The 23,944-nt window shown below is 41.4% G+C and overlaps 1 protein-coding gene across 1 annotated transcript in view; it reads left to right on the plus strand.

The window, feature by feature from the left end:
• The first annotated feature begins 4,011 nt into the window (after positions 1 to 4,011).
• Positions 4,012 to 23,944, plus strand: part of C7 (complement C7) — a 28,499-nt gene continuing 8,566 nt past the window's right edge. The window contains exons 1-13 of the mRNA XM_072360177.1: positions 4,012 to 4,219; positions 4,487 to 4,542; positions 5,194 to 5,269; positions 6,248 to 6,389; positions 7,333 to 7,474; positions 8,224 to 8,362; positions 9,255 to 9,389; positions 18,830 to 19,073; positions 19,712 to 19,825; positions 20,217 to 20,383; positions 21,366 to 21,594; positions 22,161 to 22,332; positions 22,700 to 22,787. Of these exons, the coding sequence (XP_072216278.1) occupies positions 4,214 to 4,219; positions 4,487 to 4,542; positions 5,194 to 5,269; positions 6,248 to 6,389; positions 7,333 to 7,474; positions 8,224 to 8,362; positions 9,255 to 9,389; positions 18,830 to 19,073; positions 19,712 to 19,825; positions 20,217 to 20,383; positions 21,366 to 21,594; positions 22,161 to 22,332; positions 22,700 to 22,787 (1,710 nt within the window). The 5' untranslated portion in view covers positions 4,012 to 4,213. The remainder of the gene's footprint in view (positions 4,220 to 4,486; positions 4,543 to 5,193; positions 5,270 to 6,247; positions 6,390 to 7,332; positions 7,475 to 8,223; positions 8,363 to 9,254; positions 9,390 to 18,829; positions 19,074 to 19,711; positions 19,826 to 20,216; positions 20,384 to 21,365; positions 21,595 to 22,160; positions 22,333 to 22,699; positions 22,788 to 23,944) is intronic.

The following is a 23,944-nucleotide window of genomic DNA, read 5'->3' on the forward strand; positions in this document are numbered from 1 at the left end:
TTCTTACAAAATATATACTTTTTTATGTTTTAACTTCAAGATTCTTATACATTTTTAGGGATAAACCAGTGGATTTTGATGAAAGATTTCCATTCAAAGTGTGCTTCTTGAAACATTTTGGCTTTCCAACTACTCACAATAATAATTCTTAGAAAAACAAATGAATGCACAAGCTCTACTGACTTAGAAAGAAGCAGGAATGTGAAAGCTTGGACAAGGCTGGTAATGGCTAATGTTTAACATTCTGCTTGCCGTACAGAGAATTATCAGAAAGAGATAGCATTTTGAAAAGCATCAGGATATCAGACTGAAACAGACCTTCTGGATCACCAATGCTAGATGCTGCTGTCTGAAGTACTCATATCAAGCTACCTACAAATTTAATAAACTATGAAATAAATTCACAGTTATACAATGTAGAAGATACAGGAAAAAAAAAAAAAATCAGAAACTTAAATCATTCAATATTTGTGAAAAACTGACCTTGTCTTCCACTGAGGGTCAATTGCTTGGAACTGACTCTACAGTCCTTGGTATGACTTAATTCTTGAGATACTATTTTCTACTTCATTTGTGCCTTTATGTCACCATTATGCAATGTAATAATTCTTCCGGTTTTGAATGTTTCATGTGACTCTTTCTGTGTTAGCTTATTTGAAGTGTTAAAATCATGAGACCAGCCATCTTATTCATGAAATGCATTTCTTTTACTTTTGTGTGAGCCTCTCTTCCTGTATGAGAGCACATGGATCTGCTGCAGGCAGATCTTCAGGGTGAGAAAGGTTCATGGAAGACCTTACCCAGCTCTCATCCCTCAGTGATAAAGGCCATTGAAAATCTCACTCCTGTTTATTACCCATACCTCAGTCACTTCCAGATGCTGGAGTATCATTAGTTTAAGAAATGAAGAAATAAATATTCAACATCAAAGAACACCTACATCTGCCCATTTGGGCAACTGGTCATTAGATAGAATGGTGGATTTGGATTCCACCATCACGTCCAGCATAGTCCTGTGAGGTAATGAGCATCAGGATGGCTATAACCAGTAGTCTAGAATAAGCAGCAACCAGAAAGAGTTTGTGTAAGATGTTGGTTTGCAGACACTTGAGCCCATGCAGTGTCTGGCTGGATCTGCAAGCAGAAGGGTCTCTTTTTGTCTTCCCTTCTATCCTACAAGTTTCCCTTCTTTTTCCCTCTGTCTCTCATCCCTGGCAGTGCATTGCCACCCTCTTCCTGGCTATGTTTTCTATCAGAACTCCCTGGCAGATGATCTATCTCATTAACAGAGCAGAAAAGCACCCAGATTTTCTGCTGAATTTGTTTGTAGTGGACTAAACTGCCTCACAGGGAGAACCAAAGTGTGCCAAATCCAGTGCCAGATGTGCAGGAGAAACATAATTGGGATGTGAAGTAACAGCAGAAAAAGAGGTAGAAAAGCAGAATAGAAACTCAGTATTTTGGGCAGCATCAAGCTGCTAAATTTGTTCACCATGTCTTGTGCTGTAAGATTAGAACCTAATTCTCGAGAACAGTTCTGACTTTTTTGGCCATGTATGACCTTTCTGTCCCCACAGGCTGAAATGTCTCTGCTGTAGGCAAGTCTAATTTATCACTTATCTGCTACTAAATCCTTCTAAATTTTGAATTATGGTAACATGAATTCTTCTCTTCTGACCCAGTTTGTATAAACCAGAATTATCTTTGCCCTTCTTTCTGTGACACAGTCTCTGCAGTACATTTATTCCAGTATCTAAAGGCAATATCCTTCTGCAAAGTCCCTTGAGAGAGGATCATTTGTATTACTGTTAGCACAGCATCAGTGCTATTCGACACATTTTATAGAGACACATCCCAAGGCATTGTCATTAATCCTTGAAACATGACAAATACTTTAAAAGCAAAACAGGCAATTAATACACTTTTTAAAAGTTAGATGGCATTAGCAATCAGAAATGAATCCAAAACCTCCCTGAGTCAATTTCACCATTTAAAATCATAATGACAGGATGTTCTTTCTCCACTCAGTTGTCACTGAATCCTTGGCATTTGCAAAAATCACGGAGCACAGACTGTCTTCAGGGCTGTAATGCATAATGAACTTGGACAATGAAGACACAAGACTATTTAAGGCTTGGTAAACCATTGAGTAACCTTAGCTTCAGTCCTACTGGAAGTCTACAGGGAAACATCTCTGATATAATTATATTCTGGCTGACCTTAGTGTGAAGTAAAATACAGACAGTAGTGTTTCATGCTGTCTCCAAACCAGGCAGGACATCATTAGCCCAGCAAGTGAAGCATTACATTAATCATTATTGTGCTAGAATTATCATGTGGAGAGAGAGAAGAAATACCTTGCCTTATGGCTAATCCTTTTTTTCTCTCAAACTATTTCTCCTTTACTCCTTCTAAACTTCCCTTTTAAGCCTAAAGACAGTTCATTTCGGAGTAGGTATTAGAAATGTTCAGCAAGAACTGAAAGTTACTACCATAAATGTATTTTTAGTGCCAGATGGTTAGTAGAGCAGGAATTACTGATGTTTTCACTAATAGTAATGGAAATTCAGCCTCATCTTCTCTGAAAGTTAAGCTCTGTTCCTCACTGCTGTGCACTCCAGGTAAATAACTGGGGAGCTCCCTTCCTCAGTCAGACCTCTCAGTAATAATTGCTGTTATTTGTAGCAGTACGTACCAGTCACAGCCTGACTCTGTGCTGGCGCTGCACAGAACCCCATCAGAAAGAGCAAGGAGTCTATCCTACAACTGCACATAGACTTACACTGCCTTAACAGAAACAAGTAGAAAACTATCTAAAATATCTCTATCTTGAAGGTCGTTATAACTAGGATGTACTCACAGAAACTGACATTTCTATCTAAGCCATTAAAGCAACTAACTGCAAGGCATATGTCTGGACAGATAAAATAGTCTTTAGAGTTCCCATATATCACGCCAGCAACTTGGCTGAACTCGGTTTTAATCATTTCTTACTAAGGCAAATGACCCCTAATAATGTTGCACAGATCAGCCATACAACTTAACAGGAACACAAGGATTTCAACTGGAAGCAGCAAAATATATATAAAAGTGAAGAAAGTGAGTAGACCACGTTACAAAAGATGTTCATAGTTAATAAAAATGAAAAGTATCAAAGATAGCCCGTGCCCTATATAAATGGGCTCTGTCATTCCCAACTTCTGAGAAATGGGCCCAATGCCCCTGACATGGGTTGAATAACATGACTGAAGACCTGGGCATCTTGTCAAGGAAAGCAGAGCATGCCAAAGGGGTGCAGAATTTAAAAGTCTCCCTAGAGGAATGATGTGACATGAAACATTTTCTCTGCAGACTGTGCTAAACAGTTCAAAATAGGCGTAGTGCCTGAGATGTAGTATCTGAAGAGATTTCAGATAGAGGAGCTGCCTTTCCATGAGGGCCTCATGCAGGCTACGCTTAGGTGAATTCACAGAAAGTTTTGTGTCGCTTTCTTAACAGAATGAATCAGCTCCCAAAAGCGGAAAAACAAACAAACAAAAAAACCCACAAAAGAAAAAAAATAAGAAGGCGTGGTGGATTGGGAAAGAAAAAGTGAACCCCCCAAACCAGCTACTGAAATAGCATAAATACTTTCAAAACAGCGCCATAATAAAAACAGGATGAAACTGTGTTCATATCCACCAGCTGTTTTTCAGTATGAAAACCAATGCACAGAAATCAGCACGACTGCAGAAAGGAAGACTTAATGTTCATGATCAGAATTAAACTTTGGCAACATCAGCTTAAATCTAGAGCTTTTTTGCCTGTTGCAGGCAGAGACCAGCTGTGGTCCAGTATATGTGACACCAGGACTGACCTGGAAAGTCTCCTTTAGAGGAAAGAAATGGTGACAAAGAAGATAAAGACATTCTTCCAGTAAGCACTCCTCACAACTTTCTGCCAGCCCCATTCTGCCCAGCCAAGCCTTGATTTATGTGTCTTAAAAACACTGGGCAGCTCCAAGAGAAGGCTGTGTCCCCAGGGAGCACTAGCTGGGTTAAGATAAAATTCCTCAGCAGTGTTCAGCCTTTGGGGGGAAAGAAAAGCTGAACAGCAAGGCAGGATGAGCAGAGACATACAGTAGCAGACAGACTGACTGACTCCTTCAGCTGCTGAACTGAGTGGAAGCGCATTTCTCCTGGTAATTGCTGGATGTCTGAGTACTTCATCTAACATGAAGGTAAGACAATTGCTTACTTAATTTGTTCTGATGAAGTGAATATGGCAAATGCAATGAAATATTAATTTATGTGGAGAAATACTTGGATGAAAATGTGACTGGGCAGTATTGGAGAAAAGAAGGAAACTGAAAATCAGTACTTTGCACAAAAAAGCTGCAGAAAATTCTTCTTACTCCAAGCAGAGTAATGTAAGGGTTGCAGAAAGTTGGAATAGCTGCATGAGGTAATGGAAAAAGTAAGTTTGCTTTGCTTCTCTTTTTTTTCAGATGCTGGGGATTTTTCTGTTGCTGGAAGTTTCAGGCTTCTTTCCCATTTTTTCCAGGTGAATATTCATCTAGAAAATAGCATGGTACAGACTAAGCATGATTTAACATTGTTGCATGTCATGGGGCTAGGCTTAAAAGTGTTTTCAGATTAATTTCCAGGTAGAGGAGACACTGTTTGGTGTCAGCACTGCCATTGTTATCTATGGTGACAGGAAGAAATTATGGTGTCCCTTAGCTCTCTGTTTGGTGAAGGAGGAGTAAGCAGTGGTCTGAGCCCACAAACCACAGCTTGCCCTGAGCCAGCTGTGGGGAAGTTGCACTCCTATACCTCCTTGCCTCCAGAGGCACTGCGACCCTGACTGCTGCCCAGACATCTCTGGACACGGTCTGGATGCTTTCTACTTTGCAATGTGGAGGTGGTCTTTGAAGTTAGCAGTGCATTGACAGAGCCTTACCGACCTTCAAGACAAAGGAACGTGCCAAGTTTCTTACTGATCAGTGACCAGAAAGGTTGAGAAGGAACTGATTTTATTCTTATGAATGAAAAGCAAATCTCGGTGGTTTTAGCGGGAGCCTGATGGCTCCCCTCATTTTCTTTGGAGGTCTGCTTTGCTGTTTAAGGAAGTTTCTCACTAATTCTTTTGAATGGAAATAACTGACGATATTTCACTTTTGCTTTTATAATGCAAAAAACCCTGCTGGGACAGCCCTTCCCGTCCAGTCCATTGCCGTTGGAATTCTTTTGGCCCTTGGTCCGAGTGTGATGGCTGTACCCAAAAACAGGTATAGACAGACACATTTTTAAGTATGCATGATTTCACAAACAAATGTTTTGTTTGTTTGTTTGTTTGTTTGTTTTTTCCCCAGTAACAAAGAATCTGTTCTATCTTTAAACTCAAACCAACTTTCAAACTAAAGCACCTGAAGCTCCTTTCCACAGAAGAGCAAGAAAGGTTGCTGGACCCTAGAGAAGGGCATGCTCCAACCTATCTTCTCTGTGCACTCTTTCAAAGCTGTGGTATTCGTATTGTAAGATAATTTGTGCTGTTTTGGTTTTGGTGATAGATCCAAAAAGGCTGACGGAGCTGTTCAGTAGACCAAGATGTTCCTCAGCTGATGTTGACATGAACCATTTCCACTCATTTTTCATCAGAGGGGTTATATGTCAAGGGAAGAAAACTTTGTTGCAAAATATTATACACAATGAAAACAAGTTGATGATTTTTAAAGTATAATTCTACTGATATTACCTTTCATTTTCTTTCTCATTTACTTTTGTGTTGCATCAACTATGCAATTGATCAACTATGATCAGTCAGGGAGAGACTGGTCAAAATTAAAGATGTGCTATGAAACCGTACTTTGCTTTTTCAAAGCCAAAGGAAACCCACCTGATGCTAGATTTCATTGTATCTCTCAGTGGCATTTTTATTTGGAAGAACTCTAGCAAATTCATATCAGGCATGTCTGGCCTATTAATAATCTTAAAGAAAAATGAAACTTGTCAGCACTGTCCTTCTTTTGGTTTTATATCAGATTATTGAACCAAGTTTATGGCTTAATCTAAAGACCACATAGCTGTTTTATTATTAACTTGTGAATGTGTTACCATATTGTGGCAATAAGAAGTGTGGTTAAATCTTAGAAAAATGTAGTGAATGCATTCTTTACAGCAGTAGAGCAGCATCCATGTCTTGACACCAGTAAACTGTTTCTGCTTTGCCTTTCGATTTTTTATGATCTCTCTTGATTTACATTCAGATTCGGAGACGGACAGTAGCGGTTTATGGGCAGTATGGGGGAAACCCCTGCTCTGCTGATGCCTTTGAAACAAGACCCTGCACCCCGACAAGGGGATGCCCAACAGAAGATGGCTGTGGCGATCGGTTCAGATGCTCTTCAGGTACCATCTAAGATATTTTTCATCATTTTCTGGACTTTGAAGTTAAGAAATATAACCTTGTTGTCTTTGAAGTTTATAAATGAGCAATGCCATTGGAGAATCCTTGACCCACAAATAGATTTGATTTAGCAAGAATTTTTCTCTTTTTCAGCCTCAGATGTGCTTGTTTTTAATTTTCAGTTTAGTGAATTGCTTTGGAGTATGTTTCTGTGTTTAATTAAGAGAAGATAATTAAAGAATGCAACCTTAGTTGACATTGCTCAAAATTTATCTAGGCTATATTCAAACATCTTAAAAACCACCTGGGTCCTGAGCACTGAGGGACTCCGGACTAATGCCAGCATCCAAGCAACTTCTGTTACCTTCAAAAAAAAAGACACACCACCTCAGTGGATAGATATTTATCACAGAGAAATACGCTAAACTTGTTTTGGTGCTATCAGAGAGATAATCAGATTTTATCACATGCGATAAGGCCACAAGATGAAAGCATAGGAAGTGAGTTTAGAAATAAGCTGTTTTATTAATGTATCAGAAGACTTGATTAGCTTTGGTTTTCCTGAGGGTATTATGCACTACTTCTTTATATCTACATTTACTGTTGTTTCATAATCCCTCCCAAGCACACATAATCCACTGTGGGAATAGCAAGTGGTTAGGCCCTGGAACAGGCTGCCCAGGGAGGTTGTGGATGCCCCATCCTTGGAGGTGTTCAAGGCCAGGTTGGACGGGGCCCTGGGCAACCTGATCTAGTAAAGGTGTATGTTTGGTGGCCCTGCCAGGCAGGGGGGTTGGAACTACATGATCCTTGAGGTCCCTTCCAACCTGGGTCATTCTGTGAGTCTGTGTGATTCTGTAAGTGGGACCGTCACTTCAATTTTAGGTGATATGTAATTTTAACCAAACATTTCTCCTTTCTCTGTGCATTTTTGTTTCCTCTTAGGTCAGTGTATTAGCAGATCTCTTGTGTGCAATGGAGATCAGGATTGTGAAGAAGATGGTACTGATGAAGATCAATGTGAAGAGAAGATGACTGTATGTGATACTGATAAAACACCTCCAAATTCAGAACTTACAGGAAAAGGGTAATGTACTGAGCAGACTTCAGTAGTACTGGTGCCAAATGCTTTCATATTTTTTTTGTATTTACAAACTCATGCTATACAGACAGAATTCCTGGGCCAATGGTAGAGTATCTGATATGGAAAAGTGGTCCTTACTAGCTCTCTGATTTGAGGCAAAAAATTAAGCATTCTATTCCACTATTTAAATACACCTTCTAATATGTGAAATCAAATGTAAGCCACCAAAACATAACTGTCAGAAAGGAAAAAATGAGCCAGCAACATTCATTCTTTTTGTTTACTGCTGTTTCATTTAGTACTGTGGATCCATATCTATTTTTACCTTTGCATTCTACCTGCAGCCTAACAAACTGATTATCTTTCTTTAGCATAGTTGTATCACTTGGAATGTGGTATGATTCACATAGCACAGAAGTATTTTTGAATGGGTGTTGAATGTTGTTGCTATAACACATGAATTGCTGGAAAAATAAAAATAAAACACTTGTGATAAATATAAATATCTTAATGTCCATCAATGTGTCCACTTCTGTTGAAAAATTTAGAACTTTTTTTTCCCATGTGCTTACATGTTCTTGTGCTACAGATAAAGGGGTCTGTCAGCTGAGTTCCACTTTTCTTAAATAAATTAGATTACGATCTTAACTGCAGATACAGCATTCAGTTATAACAGGATGGTAATTATTAACTCCAGTAGAGGAATTTCTGCCTCTGTGTCTTAATGATTTTTCATGCTTTTATTCTTGCAGCTTTGATGCAGTCAGTGGAGAGTTCAGGGGAAGAGTCATTAGTACAAAAAACTTTGGAGGACAATGCAGAAAAGTCTTCAGTGGTGATGGGAGAGAATACTACAGGCTGAGTGAAAGTGTTCTTGCTTATACCTTCCAGGTATGTTTCCATTAAGCACACTAGCGTATGCTTAATCTCTCATTAATCATGAGAAATCTTGCAGGGTCCCTTGGCTTCCCTAAATGCAGATGAATTATGCCTGTTCCCTCTGCAGAAACCCCAGTAACTGTGGCTGTGCTTCATCTCTCACAGAATTAAATGCAAAGAGAAGAATCCTGTGCCACTGTTCATCTGCTGGCTGGAGTTATACCAAACTAACACTACTGCCAATAGCAAAACGTTTCAGTGCCACCACAGTGCTGTGGGCTGTATGAGCCACTAGATGCTCTGTGAACGTTGTGTCAGCTCATGATAAAATAATCTGGTATATTAAAAGCTAGACTAAATAAACTATGTGATTATTTCAAAGGTGTATACATATGCTTATTATTTTGAAATAAGCTAGCTTATGTCTTGCTAAAATGGAAAGGAAAAAATGTAATTGCTCAGATATGATTTCTAACTCTCTCACAGCTAGAACATAAAGCCATCTCTTTAGAATAAGCTGCAACTTGAATTGTCTTAAGAAACATGATGGGCACCCGGCTTTGGAATACTTTGTGGAGGTCTTCTATTGTGATGCTTCATTTCAAATCACTGTCTTGGGGATTTGGTTTGTCTCCTTCTTATCAAAAGTATGCCAAGCAGTCACTGATGTAATTCACTATGTAATGTAAATACTTCACACAGTATCACAGTATCGTGCGAGTTGGAAGGGACCTTAGAAGTCAACAAGTCCAACTCCCGGGATTCGAGCCTTCTGTGTAGCATAGTGGCACTTCTACCACTTGCATCACAGGGGGGATTCGAACCCGGGCCTCAGGTGTTGCAAGCAGCAATTCTGCCATTTTTAACATCCTGTTTACACAGAATTCTATCTTCCATTTTCTAGGTTAAAATTCAGAATGATTTCAGTTATGAATTTTTCAACAGTAGCTGGTCATATATGAAGCACATAGAAAGGACGAAAAAATCAAACAGTGGATACAGTTATTCGGAGAAGAAAATTGAGCAACGGAGTCATAAGGTATGTATGAATTGCTGCTGTAGCTTAGAATTTTGCATAAATATTTCAGTCATTTTTTCTTGCACTTTTATGGAGAGATGCATAAATTCATTCAGCTCAGATATTTTTGGCAGAAAGCGCATGACAGAAAAGAAATCCCTTAAAATCACAGAATCACAGAATTGTAGGGGTTGGAAGGGACCTCCAGAGATCGAGTCCAACCCCCCTGCCAAAGCAGGTTCCCTACACCAGCTCACACAGGTAGGCATCCAGGCGGGTCTTGAATATCTCCAGAGAAGGAGACTCCACAACCCCTCTGTGCAGCCTGTTCCAGTGCTCCATCACCCTCACTGTAAAGAAGTTCTTGCGCACATTCATGCAGAACTTCCTATGCTCCAGTTTCTGTCCATTTCCACTTGTCCTGTCTCGACACACTGCTGAAAAGAGTCTGGCCTCACCACTTTGCCCCCCACACATCAGATATTTATAGACCTGGATCAGGTTCCCCTCTCAGTCTTCTTTTCTTAAGGCTAAACAGACCCAGTTCACTTAACCTTTTGTCGTGGGTTAGCCTAAAATCTACCTGCACCCAAGACAGGGGGGCAGTCGGCCCGCAGGCCGCTGGCCCAGAAGGAAAAGAAAACAGGGAAAGAGAAAATAAATACAGCGGCAGCGATCTAAGGAGGCACACTATTTTACTAAATACTATATCGAAATACAGAATAGCACAATATAATACAATATAATTGGAATTAAGGCTAACGAATCAAAGTAAAATAAGAGAGAGTGAGTCCCGAAACCGAGAGGCCTACTGTAACTCTAGGCGAAACGGCTGGAACGCTCCCACACGGCTCTCCCCCTGGCTGGCAGGATCCAAGAGCGCGAGTCCAGCACTGAAGTGAGATTATATAGTCCTGGTCATATGACTGACCGTGGTGCTCCCTGGGACATGTAGTCTTCTTTCTGTGAGCAGCAGATTCGTCAAAATTATCTATGCTTAACATGATGTTATGATGTGGAATACTGATAGCAAAATTACAAAGTTGCAAAACCATGACATTCCACCCCTTATTCTACATCATTACATTATGCTTATTACACACATACACACGTATATATAGTTGTGAGCAATCAGCAACCTTATTTTCTTAACAATTTATATCTATTTCATGCAAATCCTTAGGCTGAAAATGAAACTTTCTAACTTAACACGCTATTGTTTATTAACTCGAGAAAATGGCAAAACTGCCGGAAAAGGAATATGACAGCGGTGGAAGGGAAAAGCAGCGCTAGTGGGGCGTCCCCCACATCAAGGTGCACTCATCCTTTCCCAACCACCACAAATTCCCTTTTAACTATACTTCTTTCCACGTGTGCTCTACACATGCATGGCCAGTGCACGATATAGAGCCCAGATGGAAAATACTTACTTACAGGATGCCTAGTTTACGAATACGGAAAATGTTTTCTTAACATTAATCCATCTATCTTAAGTCCTGCACCATAATCGGACATTCGTCATATATCTTTAAGGTTCTACTTATATATACAAGAAATTATTGGCTGCACTCCCCCAGCATCAAATTCCCTTGTGGTACACATTGAACATCCCCATTTTTGTGCATCACCCACCAAGTGCATCCAGGTCCCTGGGCAAAAACAGTACCACGGAGAGGTTTGCCCTTTCCAGATGCTGGAAGAACCCAAACCGCTTTTCCCAACACGCTCTTTACGTGTACTACAGGAACCTTATCTCCCTCTACGGTACGTAGGGAGCTGGATTGGTTGGGACCACCATGATTACCAGATCCTCGAGTGTTGACCAACCAGGTGGCTTCTGCTAAATGGTTTTCCCAATTTTTATATGTTCCGCCGCCCATTGCTTTCAACATAGTTTTTAACAATCCATTGAATCGTTCAATTTTACCAGACGCTGGTGCATGATAGGGAATATGGTAAATCCACTCGATGCCGTGATTTTTGGCCCAAGTATTTACAAGGGAATTTTTGAAATGAGTTCCATTATCTGATTCAATTCTTTCCGGAGTGCCATGCCGCCACAAGACTTGCCTTTCCAATCCTAATATGGTGTTTCGGGCAGTAGCATGGGGTACTGCGTATGTTTCAAGCCACCCAGTGGTCGCCTCGACCATGGTGAGTACATACCGCTTACCATTTCGGGATCGTGGCAAGGTGATATAATCAACCTGCCATGCCTCCCCATATTTATATTTTTGCCATCGCCCTTCCCCCCAAAAAGGTTTCATCCTTTTGGCTTGTTTAATTATGGCGCATGTTTCACAGTCATGAATGACCTGAGCAATAGCATCCATAGTTAAGTCCACCCCTCGGTCTCTGGCCCACTTATATGTTGCATCTCTTCCTTGATGACCCGAAGTCTCATGGGCCCACCGAGCTAGGAATAATTCACCTTTGTTCTGCCAGTCCAAGTCTATCTGAGCCACCTCAATTTTGGCAGCTCGATCAACCTGGTGGTTATGTTGATGTTCTTCAGTAGCCTTACTTTTAGGCACGTGAGCATCTACATGACGTACTTTTACAACAATATTCCTTATTCGGGTAGCAATGTCTTTCCACAGTTCAGCAGCCCAAACAGGTTTACCCTTTCGTTGCCAGTTGTCTTGTTCCCACTGCTGCAACCACCCCCATAAGGCATTTGCCACCATCCATGAGTCAGTATAAAGATGAAGCATTGGCCACCTCTCCCGTTCAGCCACATCTAAGGCTAGCTGAACAGCCTTTACCTCTGCAAATTGGCTTGACTCTCCTTTACCTTCAGCGGCCTCTGCAACTTGTCGTGTGGGACTCCATACAGCAGCTTTCCATCTGCGATGTTTCCCTACAATACGACACGATCCGTCTGTGAATAGGGCAAATTTCTTTTCATTTTCTGGTAGCTCGTTGTATGGTGGGGCCTCTTTAGCACGTGACACCTCCTCTGCAGGTGATGTCACAAACTTTTTACCCTCAGGCCAGTCCATGATCACCTCTAGGATTCCAGGACGGCTGAGTTTCCCCATCCGAGCTCGTTGTGTGATCAGTGAAATCCACTTACTCCAAGTGGCATCAGTAGCATGATGGGTGGAGGGAACCTGTCCTTTAAACATCCAATTTATTACTGGCAAGCGAGGTGCTAGAAGGAGCTGTACTTCGGTACCAACTACTTCAGAAGCAGCCCGAACCCCCTCATACACGGCTAAGATCTCCTTCTCAGTTGGAGTGTAGCGCTCTTCAGATCCCTTATAGGCTCGACTCCAAAATCCTAGGGGTCGGCCTCGGGTCTCTCCTGAGGCTCTCTGCCACAAACTCCAAGTGGGACCTTTTTCTCCAGCAGCAGTGTAGAGGATGTTCTTTACATCCTGTCCCGTCCGTACTGGCCCCAAGGCCACGGCACGGGCTATCTCTTGCTTTATCTGCTCGAAAGCTTGCTGCTGTTCAGGACCCCATGAGAAATTATTCTTCTTCCGTGTCACCTGATAGAGGGGGCTCACAATGTGGCTGTAGTTTGGGACATGCATTCTCCAAAAACCCACTACTCCCAAGAAAGATTGGGTCTCTGTCTTGTTGGTGGGTGGAGACATAGCAATGATTTTGTCAATCACATCTGCTGGGATGTGACGACGCCCATCTTGCCATTTTATACCTAAGAATTGAATTTCTTGGGCAGGTCCCTTCACTTTGCTGCGCTTAATAGCAAAACCAGCTTGCAAAAGAATTTGGATTATTTGCTTTCCTTTCTTGAAAACTTCCGCTGCTGTATCACCCCACACGACAATATCATCAATATACTGCAAGTGCTCAGGAGCATTACCCTGCTCCAAAACAGCTTGGATCAACCCATGGCAAATGGTTGGGCTGTGTTTCCACCCCTGGGGTAGACGGTTCCAGGTGTACTGAACACCTCTCCAGGTAAAAGCAAACTGTGGCCTACATTCTGCAGCCACTGGGATGGAAAAGAAGGCATTAGCAATGTCAATGGTGGCATACCACTTGGCTTCTTTTGACTCCAGTTCATACTGGAGTTCTAGCATGTCTGGTACAGCAGCACTCAATGGTGGTGTGACTTCATTCAGACCTCGGTAATCCACCGTCAGCCTCCATTCTCCACTGGCTTTACGCACTGGCCATATGGGACTGTTAAAAGGCGAGTGAGTTTTGCTAATCACTCCTTGATTTTCTAGTTGACGAATCAACTCGTGAATGGGAAGCAATGAGTCCCTATTGGTGCGGTACTGCCGTCTGTGCACCACTTTGGTGGCAATTGGTACCTCTTGATCTTTTACCTGGAGCAACCCCACAGCAGAAGGATCATCTGACAGATCAGGTAAAACTGACAGCTGCTTAACACCATTTGTGTTAACAGCAGCTATTCCAAAGGCCCATCGATACCCCTTGGGATCCTTAAAATATCCCATCCTGAGGTAATCGATACCTAATATACATGGAGCCTCTGGACCAGTCACTATAGGATGTTTCTGCCAGTCTTTACCAGTGAGGCTTATTTCGGCCTCCAATATAGTCAATTCTTGGGAACCCCCAGTCACTCCATGGATATTTATTGATTGTGTCCCTTGGTGACTGGAGGGCATTAGGGTGCACTGTGCACCAGTGTCCACCAGGGCCTTATATTTCTGTGGTTGAGATGTGCCAGGCCACCTAATCCACACAGTCCAGTATACTCTATTGTCCCTTTCCCCCCCCTGGCTGGGGGCAGGGCCCCTCTATTGGTTACCTCGGTAGCTTGCGGCAACTGGAGCCTTCCCCCTTTTGGAGGGGTTCGCCTTGATGATTGATTTGCGTTGTAATTCTTTCACTCGTGCCTGGAGTGCAGAAGTGGATGAATTACTCCACTTCTTTATATCCTCCCCATGACTACGCAGGAAAAACAACAAGGCAAAACGTATGACCTTACTGTTGTCATTTGCTCCAACATGAAGACGTCTCTTTTTTATGGTTGAGATCTTCAATGGTACAGGATGGGAGGATCTTGCTTTGTTTAGTTTTCCCGATAGGCCATTGTGGGAATCCTGGTCCCCATCATCTGGTACCACCACGGATCCATCAACATCAGGCATGGTAGTCAATATATCTATAATATCATTCTGTGTGTTTTCCATCTTATCTAACCTTTTAATTGTGTTTTCCACTTTATCTAACCTTTTAATTACGGCTGAGATGCAAACTTCTACACTATTTATAAATAACTCAATTCCATGAATTTTATCAATCAGTTCACTCACAAGGGGTTCCCTTGCCCCTGTGCCATATATTATTGCTAGTGCACTAGCATGCTCTCTTGGTGCAGTCCTTGTAAATGCACGCCACATAAGGCGTGAAACACGGACTGTCTCAGGATCATGTAATTGGTTGGGATCATCATGTCTGAAGTTAGGGCTGTATAGCATTTCCACCACAGCACGTTCTCTCAAATATCGAATACCAGTCTCTATATCAGTCCATTTCTTTTCCTCAGGTGTCAGGTCCTGTTTAAGGGGAAATCTTTCTTTTACTGCTAACAGCATCCTTGTCCAGAGGGTGTAGGACTCATCTTGGCATGTGCCAATACCTCTATCCACACGTGAGTCCCTGGAAATGCTACCCAGTTGGCGAGCTTCATTGCCATCGAGGCACACACTGTTGGCCCCATTGTCCCAACATCGAAGTAACCAAGCGGCTATAGATTCTTTTGGGTGGCGTGCATAGTCCTTTCTTATATCCCTAATTTCACTCAGTTTTAAAGATCGATCAGTAAGAGTTGTGATTTTTTCCTCACCTTTTGCTCTTCCAGGAGTCCTTGGTGTTGATGGCGGCAACTGTATTGATGAGGACCCCCCATTTGAAGTCTTGGGGCCAACAAATTCTCGCATAGAAAATCTAATTTTTGGCTCCTCCTCTTCTATTTCCTCTATTTCCTCCAGTTCACCCTCCCTTTCTCTTCTCTTTTCTTCTGCCTCCTCCTGCTCTTCTATCACCCTCTGCTCTTCTACCTCCTCTGGTTCTTCTAACTGAGTTGAAACTCGTTTCGTTTTTCGTCCTCTTACAGGGGCAACCAACACTGAATCTGGTGCCCCCTGTGGTTGATCAGGTTGGCTGATTTTAATGCCCTCCAAATTAGCTTGTAGTCCGCCTCTGAGGGCGTTCAGTTCAGATTCGAGGATGTCCCTCTCAGACTGGAGGGTATCATACATGGACTGGAGGGCACCTATGTGATTCCGGAGAGAGTTACGGTCGAACAGGATGGCACCGTACTCAGTCTGGAGGTTGTCGCGCTCGAACCGGAGGGTGTCTCTCTCAGATCGGAGGGTGTTACGCTCGAACTGGAGGATGTTGTGCTCAGACTGGAGGGCATCTCGCTCGGATTGGAGAGCGTTACACTTGGAATGGAGGGCGTTGTACTCAGACTGGAGGGCGTCATATTCGGACCGGAGGGCGTCTCTCTCAGATCGGAGAGTATTACGCTCGGACTGGAGGGCGTTGTGCTCAGACTGGAGGGCGTTATACTCAGACCGGAAAATGTCGCGCTTGGGCTGGAGAGTGTCGTGCTCGGACTGAAGAGTGTTGAGTTTGGACTGGAGGGCGTTGTACTCGGACCGGAGAGTGTCCCGCTCAGATCGGAGAGTATTACGCTCGGACTGGAGGGCGTTGTGCTCAGACTGGAGGGCATCGTGCTCAGACCGGAGGGCGTCAAGTTTGGATTGCAGGGAGCCGTTCTCATCTTCGAGAGCCTCTCCCACATACTGGAGTGCGTCTCGTTGTTGTAGGAGGCTTTTTCTTTCTGCTAGGAGACTCTTTTTCTCAGCTAGGAGACTCTCTTTCTCAGCATTAAGACTCTCTCTCTCAGCTTCCAAAACTTTTTCCCTCTCTGCCTTTTCAGCTCTGAGACTCTCTCTCTCAGCTTCCAAAACTTTTTCCCTCTCTGCCTTTTCAGCTCTGAGACTCTCTCTCTCAGTTTTGAGATTCTCTCTCTCAGCTTTGAGATTCTCTCTCTCAGCTTTGAGATTCTCTCTCTCAGCTCTGAGACTCTTTGGAATGGTATTGTATAAGGCCTGATAAGCTTTAGCCAGGCCCCAAAACATTTGTGCCTCCTGAGATCTGTCTGAGCCACAACATTCCTGTCTCAAATATGCAATCAAACTTTCGGGATTCTTCAAGTGTTCAGGAGTAAAGCTCCATGACACTGAAGATGTCTTTCCCTTAAAAATCTCTCCAAAACCTCTCCACACTCCCTGCCATTCAGTATTCTCTGGTTCTGGGGAAGACTTCCTCAGAATGTAATAAATCCAGAAACTGATAAGTAAAATAATCAACAGCAAGTTCAGGGAGATTGACACGATTGACACCATTGACAGTGTGGTCAACTGGGCTTTCCAAAACTGCATAAAAGATTCAAAAAAGGAACGAGGAGCATGCTCGAAAACCACCATTTCTGTAATATTAGTTGCTCCTTCTGGAGCTTCTGGAGCTGTATGCAGGTACCAGGTAAGCATTTCCATAAATGTTTTCAATCGATTGTATATGCCTATAGCCCCATAGATAAAAGTGGCGAGCTTAATTATGGCCCAATAGGTTTGGATCATTACGAAGGAAGAACCAATAGCATGCAATGCTTTGCAAAATAATTCAATTAGAGGCCACATTTTTATTTATTTATTTATCTATTTTCTTCAACAGTGGGGAAAAAAAAAGTAGAGCTCAAGTTTACAAAGTAGAGCTTAAGGTTTACAAAATATACCGGGCTGTTGGCAGTCTGCCTGGATTTCAAAGTTTACAAAATATTCCGGGGTATTGGCGGTCCGCCCAGACTTTCAAGGTCAAGCTCCCAGGTGCAGAAACGTAAACTTAGATAGCTCCTTAACGAGAAAAAAAAACTCTGTAAAAACTCTGCAGTTCTGTAAGATACTAAAAGAACAGCAGAAAGAAAGAAAAAAAAAAAAAACGGCAACTTGCCACAGCAGAAAAAAAAACAAACGGCAACTTGCCCGCATTCTCCACCAAAATCCTGTCGTGGGTTAGCCTAAAATCTACCTGCACCCAAGACAGGGGGGCAGTCGGCCCGCAGGCCGCTGGCCCAGAAGGAAAAGAAAACAGGGAAAGAGAAAATAAATACAGCGGCAGCGATCTAAGGAGGCACACTATTTTACTAAATACTATATCGAAATACAGAATAGCACAATATAATACAATATAATTGGAATTAAGGCTAACGAATCAAAGTAAAATAAGAGAGAGTGAGTCCCGAAACCGAGAGGCCTACTGTAACTCTAGGCGAAACGGCTGGAACGCTCCCACACGGCTCTCCCCCTGGCTGGCAGGATCCAAGAGCGCGAGTCCAGCACTGAAGTGAGATTATATAGTCCTGGTCATATGACTGACCGTGGTGCTCCCTGGGACATGTAGTCTTCTTTCTGTGAGCAGCAGATTCGTCAAAATTATCTATGCTTAACATGATGTTATGATGTGGAATACTGATAGCAAAATTACAAAGTTGCAAAACCATGACACCTTTCTTCATAGGGGAGATGCCCTGAGCCCATCACCATCTTTGTGGCCCTCCACTGGACTTTTCCAAGAGATCCCTGTCTTTTTTATACTGGAGAGCCCAGAACTGAACACAGTACTCCAGATGAGGCCTCACCAGGGCAGAGTAGAGGGGGAGGAAGAAGAAATCAGTGGTTTGGTTGCCAATAAGGATGGCTTGGCTGCTGTTTTTTTCTTTCTCTGTTTACCTCTTTAGCAGTGATTGATTTATTTACTAGTTGTTTTCCTCCATATTTGAGGGAAAAAATCATCAGCTTATTGTTATAATTGATTAATCTTTTCCATTTTCTTCCACACTTTTTTTTTTTTTTTTTTTCCCTACCATCTTTGTGAGTGTATTGGACTGAAAATATTCAAATAGTACTGTGATTAAATTATTTTATGATACCTTTTCCTCTAATAGCACTCCATTAAGAGAGAATTTTACCTCTGACATATATAAAATGAAGCATTAGTTAAGTAATTTGCAAGTGACTCTCAATTCTGAAGTAAAGCCTTTATCTTACAGCAAACAAAATCAAGTCACAAATATATAAATTTTATGGCCTCCAAGCTGGCAGAGGATAAGCTTGTCTTGCTGCTCTAACAACAATGTATTTTAAGACTTAGGCTAACAAAATTCAAGAGGAACTTTGGGAAGCTGAGGTGATGATCATTGTGCAGACATGTAGAGTTTTATTTATTTGCAGTAGAATCTTCAAAATGGCTTCAGCACCTTACAAATGAAGGACCCTCTAGATAAAATCAGGGTGAAAAGGAAAACTTTTCTGATGCCTCCAATTTGCCTTCAACAATACTATAAAGCTTTGTTCAGTATCTGATATCACATCTTCATGATCTGGCTGATAGGAACTATCATTTTAGTAAAATGAAGCATGACTGATTAATTTTCTTTTCCCCAGAGTAGACAGCTGATGGTTGTTGAGAACACTGTGGAAGTTGCTCAATTTATTAACAACAACCCGGAGCTTCTCACTCTTGCAGAACCATTCTGGAAGGAGCTCGCCAACCTTCCAGTTTTCTATGAGTACAACGCCTACCGAAGATTTATTGAGACTTTTGGGACTCACTTCTTGCACTCTGGATCTCTAGGAGGACAATACAAAGTTATATTTTACATGGATACTGACAAAATGAAAGCAGAAGGTAGAGTACCAAATATTTGTTACCAGAAAAAAAGCTAACAAACAAGAATAAAATTTCTTCCAGCTAACATCTAAAATCTAGTAAGAGACTTCTACTTGTCATCACATTCTCTTCATGGGCAAAAGAAAGAAGATTGTAAAAGGTTTCAAACTACAATGTTTAGTCAAAGATCTGCCTCTGTGACCTGCAGCACTCCTGGTAGCAAGTTATCCCGCTTGCTTCAGGAGTTCAGCAGTCCAAAGTAGAGTTGTAGGGTCAATTTGAGTCTCAAGTAATGTTAAAGCTTAAATGTTGCTTAAAAGTGGAGGCTGGGTAAAATCTAAAAAGCAGAATAAATTGCAAACAGAACAAACACAAGAGTGACATATACGATCATGCTCAATGGGAAGCAATGCTGTAAGATTAGAGATTGCTGAGAAAAAGAAAGAAGCAATAAGCCTTTTCCAGGTACACTCCGCAGTCTGTCAGTCTCCATCTGCAGGCTCTAGAAACAAGTGGACTGCCTGACATAACCTGCTTTTTTGCTGCCTTCTTATTTTTTTTCTTTCTAAAGCACATTTGAAGTCAATAGGCAACTTAGAAATGAACATAATGTGCTTTCTATGTGCAGTACTGTTAATGGATGGATTTCTCTGCAGATATGAGCATAACAGATATGTATCAGTGCACCACTTCAGGCTGGAACTTATTCATTGTGAAGAAAAAGAAAACAAAGTGCTCCAAGCTGGATGAACTGCTGCAGACTTCCTCAGGTGAATGTTCAGTATTAACTTGTACAGTTACATCTACAGCTTCCGTGTCCCTCTTAAATATCTGTCAAAATGAGGAGCAGGTGTTGATAGCTGTGTTGAACTGCATCTTGACATGTTGAACTCAGATCCAAATGTCTAGTTTAAAAGTCTCCCTAGCACCAATAAAATGCAGCTGATGCTTTCCCAATAACTATTAATTTTTCTGGACACCTGCTAAAACAGTTATTTATCGTATACTATCCATGTAGAACTGCTTGATACAGGCACAGATGGTTGATCCAATGAGTCCTTTGACTACTTACTAGTACAAATTTTGCATGTATCATTTCTGTTTTCATTTGCGAATATCACACCAATGGCATTTTCTTTATCTTTCATCCCAAATCTTCAGGAAGCAGTAACAATAAGATTAGAGGAGATCCCTACATAGAAGGTGGAAGACCAAGTGCTGTTGCTGGCCTTAGTTATCTAGACCTGGATGATCCTGCTGGGAACAGTCAGAGATACTCCTCTTGGGCCGGATCTGTGACAGACTATCCCAGAGTAATTAAACAAAAGGTAAGGATAGTTTCCTGAAGCTGGGATGAGCAGATGGGATTACTTCAAGTGGAGAAATGATTAAGCTATAGCTGGTGATAAATCAGGCTGTAGTCTGAAATTGTTTTGTATTCAGATTAATTCATAAAGTAAATTAAAAAAAAAAAAAATCACAGGAAATAAATTCCATGAAGTTAACGTGAAGTGATATCTGTATCATCAGCCTAGCCTTTGGCAAGTCAATACTCACACTTTTACAAGCCTTCAGTAACTTTAGTAGATCTCTGTCTAAGGATAAAGGATCACCCTAACATTGGAAAATGCCCAGTTTCCACACAGCCCCATTTCTGAAAGGCATATTGGCAGGCTTGTACAGCTTCCACTCAGCTTGTCAGCTCCTCTGTACCCTTTTTATCCCTCTCCCTTTTCTCTGCATGCAGAAATGTGGTATAACCGGGTATTCTGGTAGCCAGACACACGAAATCAATCATGACCATATTCACCACTGCCTTGTTTAAACTCCTTTTGGAAGCAGTCCATATGCTGAAGAAAGATGTGATAGCAAATGAATTATCAGGGGGTTTTCAGTTAATGCAAAATGTTTTTGCTTATTGTTGCCTCCAGTCACTTCTCAATGAAATGACATGATATCCAGACTTTTGGATTGGAAATACTTTGGCAGTGATTAGGGTTTTTGTACCTTGCTGACCTGTTTTATGGTACACATTTATCTCAACTGTAATATCATATCTCAAATACTTTTAAACATACCTAAGGTAACCAGTAAAATTAGGGGATGCTGTTTAAGCAAAGCTGAATTTCCAGAAAAAGGTTAATATTAAAAATTAACATAAGAATTTAGACACATAGGAAATTAGAGCATCTTTCAAGTCCCATGTGCAGGAACGGATATTACAAACCATTTCACATAACAAAATATGCTTACACATTCTTCTATTTCTAGTATAGCTATTTAATATCAATGTTTCTCTATTCTGTGCAGCTAACACCATTATATGAACTGGTAAAGGAAGTGCCCTGCTCCTCAGTCAAAAAACATTACCTAAAACAATCCATTGAAGAATATATGGCTGAAAATGATCCCTGCAAATGTCAGCCATGCCAGAATGGGGGTGAGGCAGCTGTGGAAGGAACTCGGTGCACATGCTACTGCAAGCCTTACACCTTTGGAGCAGCTTGTGAGCTGGGAACTCTCATGCAAGATCAGCCAGGTCAGCTCCTTTTAAACTTATGAGAATTTAGAATTGGCATATGTGTTCTCCTGCTTCTGGAGTCTGTTTGCCCTGCTGCATGAACTGCTGCTGCCCAGCATTCAGCACAGGAGGATCTTCACATGAGCCTGAGTCTTACTTTGCATGTCCATGCAGTACTTCACAAAGAACTGTTTGTATTACTATTGCTAAATGTAGTGGACAATATTAACAACTCAAACTGCAAATTTCTATAAGTAAATAAATAAATAAACAAATAGGAAAAAATATGTACTGAATGTCCAGCTATCAATAAATTTTAACAATCTTGTTCTTTAATTTTTTTCTTAGCTGTAACTCCTGTTATGTTGTCTTAGATTAGTAAGTAATTCCAAGTCCACAGGATTAGGGTTACAGAAATGGTGAGTTTGGGGGAAATTAGATCATTGCCATCTGGACCTTTCTGTAAGGTCATATTTTGGATCATCATTAGCTTGCTGCTGTTGTTTGTTTGTTTGCTTGTTTGTTTTAAAGGAGAACAAAGCCACAGAGATGTTCAATGTGAGACATTCTCAAATGTTACATAGGTGTTGTGGATGGACGCTGGAGCTGCTGGTCTTCCTGGAGCTCTTGTTCAGGGGAAAGGAAAACCAGGAGCAGAACTTGCAACAACCCCTCCCCAAGTGGGGGAGGGAAGGACTGCATAGGAGAGCAGCATGAGAGCAGGCCCTGTGAGGACGAAGAGCTGCAGCACTTTCGGTAAGCAGAAAAGGAACACCTGGGGTATAAATACGGGAAGTGTTAAAAATTTAATCCAAAATACCACGTAAACTATTGAATTTAGGGGAAAGGTCATTTATTGAGCTGTCACGTTTAAGCTGAAAGAAAATGGAATTCAGAAGTTGTGATTCTGATAGAAAGTATGACTGGAAAATGGGGTAAAAAGCAGTAAATGTGACACTATTCTGTTTAGCGCTTTCTCAGACAGCCTGGCAGTGCCCTCTTTAGGTATAATCCTGATGTAAATGGGTCATATCATAGTCTTGAAATTAGGCTTCCTTGGAAGAGTAGCATTTTGAAAGGAAAGCTGAATTCAAACTTAACCATACTTTTGTTTACTTTATAGCCTTATTGAGCCACACTGTTTTGACACATCCATAACTCCTACAGAATTCTGTTCACCTCCTCCTCCCTTGGCAAATGGATTTGTTCGAGTAAGTTATTCCTACTACTCCATTATCTGTCCTATCCCTATCAGCAGTGTTTCACCTTCAGTTAACACAGAGATCCACTTGCAGCCATGTATTTATCCTGGTAAGCTCAGTATCAGAGCTACTGCACAGCAGCTTTCTCAGCAGTTTTCCTTGGCTGGAGTTTACAAGACATTTGCTAAGACTTTTTATTAAGAATAAAAGCAAACCAGGAAGTCACCCAGAAAGCAGAACAAAGTCTTTACTTTTCAGTAGTATGCTGCCTATAAAGAAATCTACTTGTACTATATCCTAAAGACAAAAACATCTGTGCCTTGTGAATTACATTTTAATATAGAGGAAATAAGAGAGAAAACAGGATAGAGACTATAGAAGGTCATCCAGAAAGTCCACAGCAAAATTATAAACAGATTTTAGGGATCTTCACTTCATACCCTGTGATTCACCATTTCACTTTCTTATTATCTGCTGAAATTATGATATATAAAGTTATTTGTGCTGATTAAATTGGGCCTATATAACAAGGGGGAAAAGATTCTTCAGAGTATTGATTACATCTTCTTTATTTCTTCTCAGTAAATAGATACAAACCCATTAGTTGTCTCTGCACAACTGCAACCTGAGGCAAGGTCCTAAATTTTGTGCTCTCTCTTTTGCTAGTGATTTTTTTCTGTAATCAATAGTTGTCTCCTATATCAGAGCTTTTGGTTCAGAAACTAAAGGTAAATCCCTGCACTTTGACATGTAGTCTCAATTTTTTTTATAATAGGGAGATTTTTCATATAACAGAGGGATATATAAAATGACAAATGGTGTGTGTACTGAAGTCTGGCTCTTCTGAGTGATTGTTATCACATTTACCTTGGGGGAACTGATAATATGCCTTCCTAAGAATTAACAAAGCCGTATATTGTTCACTGACCCACTCATAAGGCTGGTTAAGAGCTTTGCAGTCCACTTACACCTTGCAGGATCGAACTGTTCCATCACTGATGTATCACTGCCAGATCCCCGGCAAAGGGTGCCCTCAAACCAAGCCCTACCTTAATTTAGTAAGTTCAGGTAGCCAGAATATTCTGTATTCTGTTTTTGTTTGTTTGTTTGTTTTGTTTTGTTTTGTTTTGTTTTTTTCCCACATATCCATTTTGATCACATCTTCT

Source organism: Excalfactoria chinensis, chromosome Z (genome assembly GCF_039878825.1).
Source record: "Excalfactoria chinensis isolate bCotChi1 chromosome Z, bCotChi1.hap2, whole genome shotgun sequence".
NCBI lineage: Eukaryota > Metazoa > Chordata > Aves > Galliformes > Phasianidae > Excalfactoria > Excalfactoria chinensis.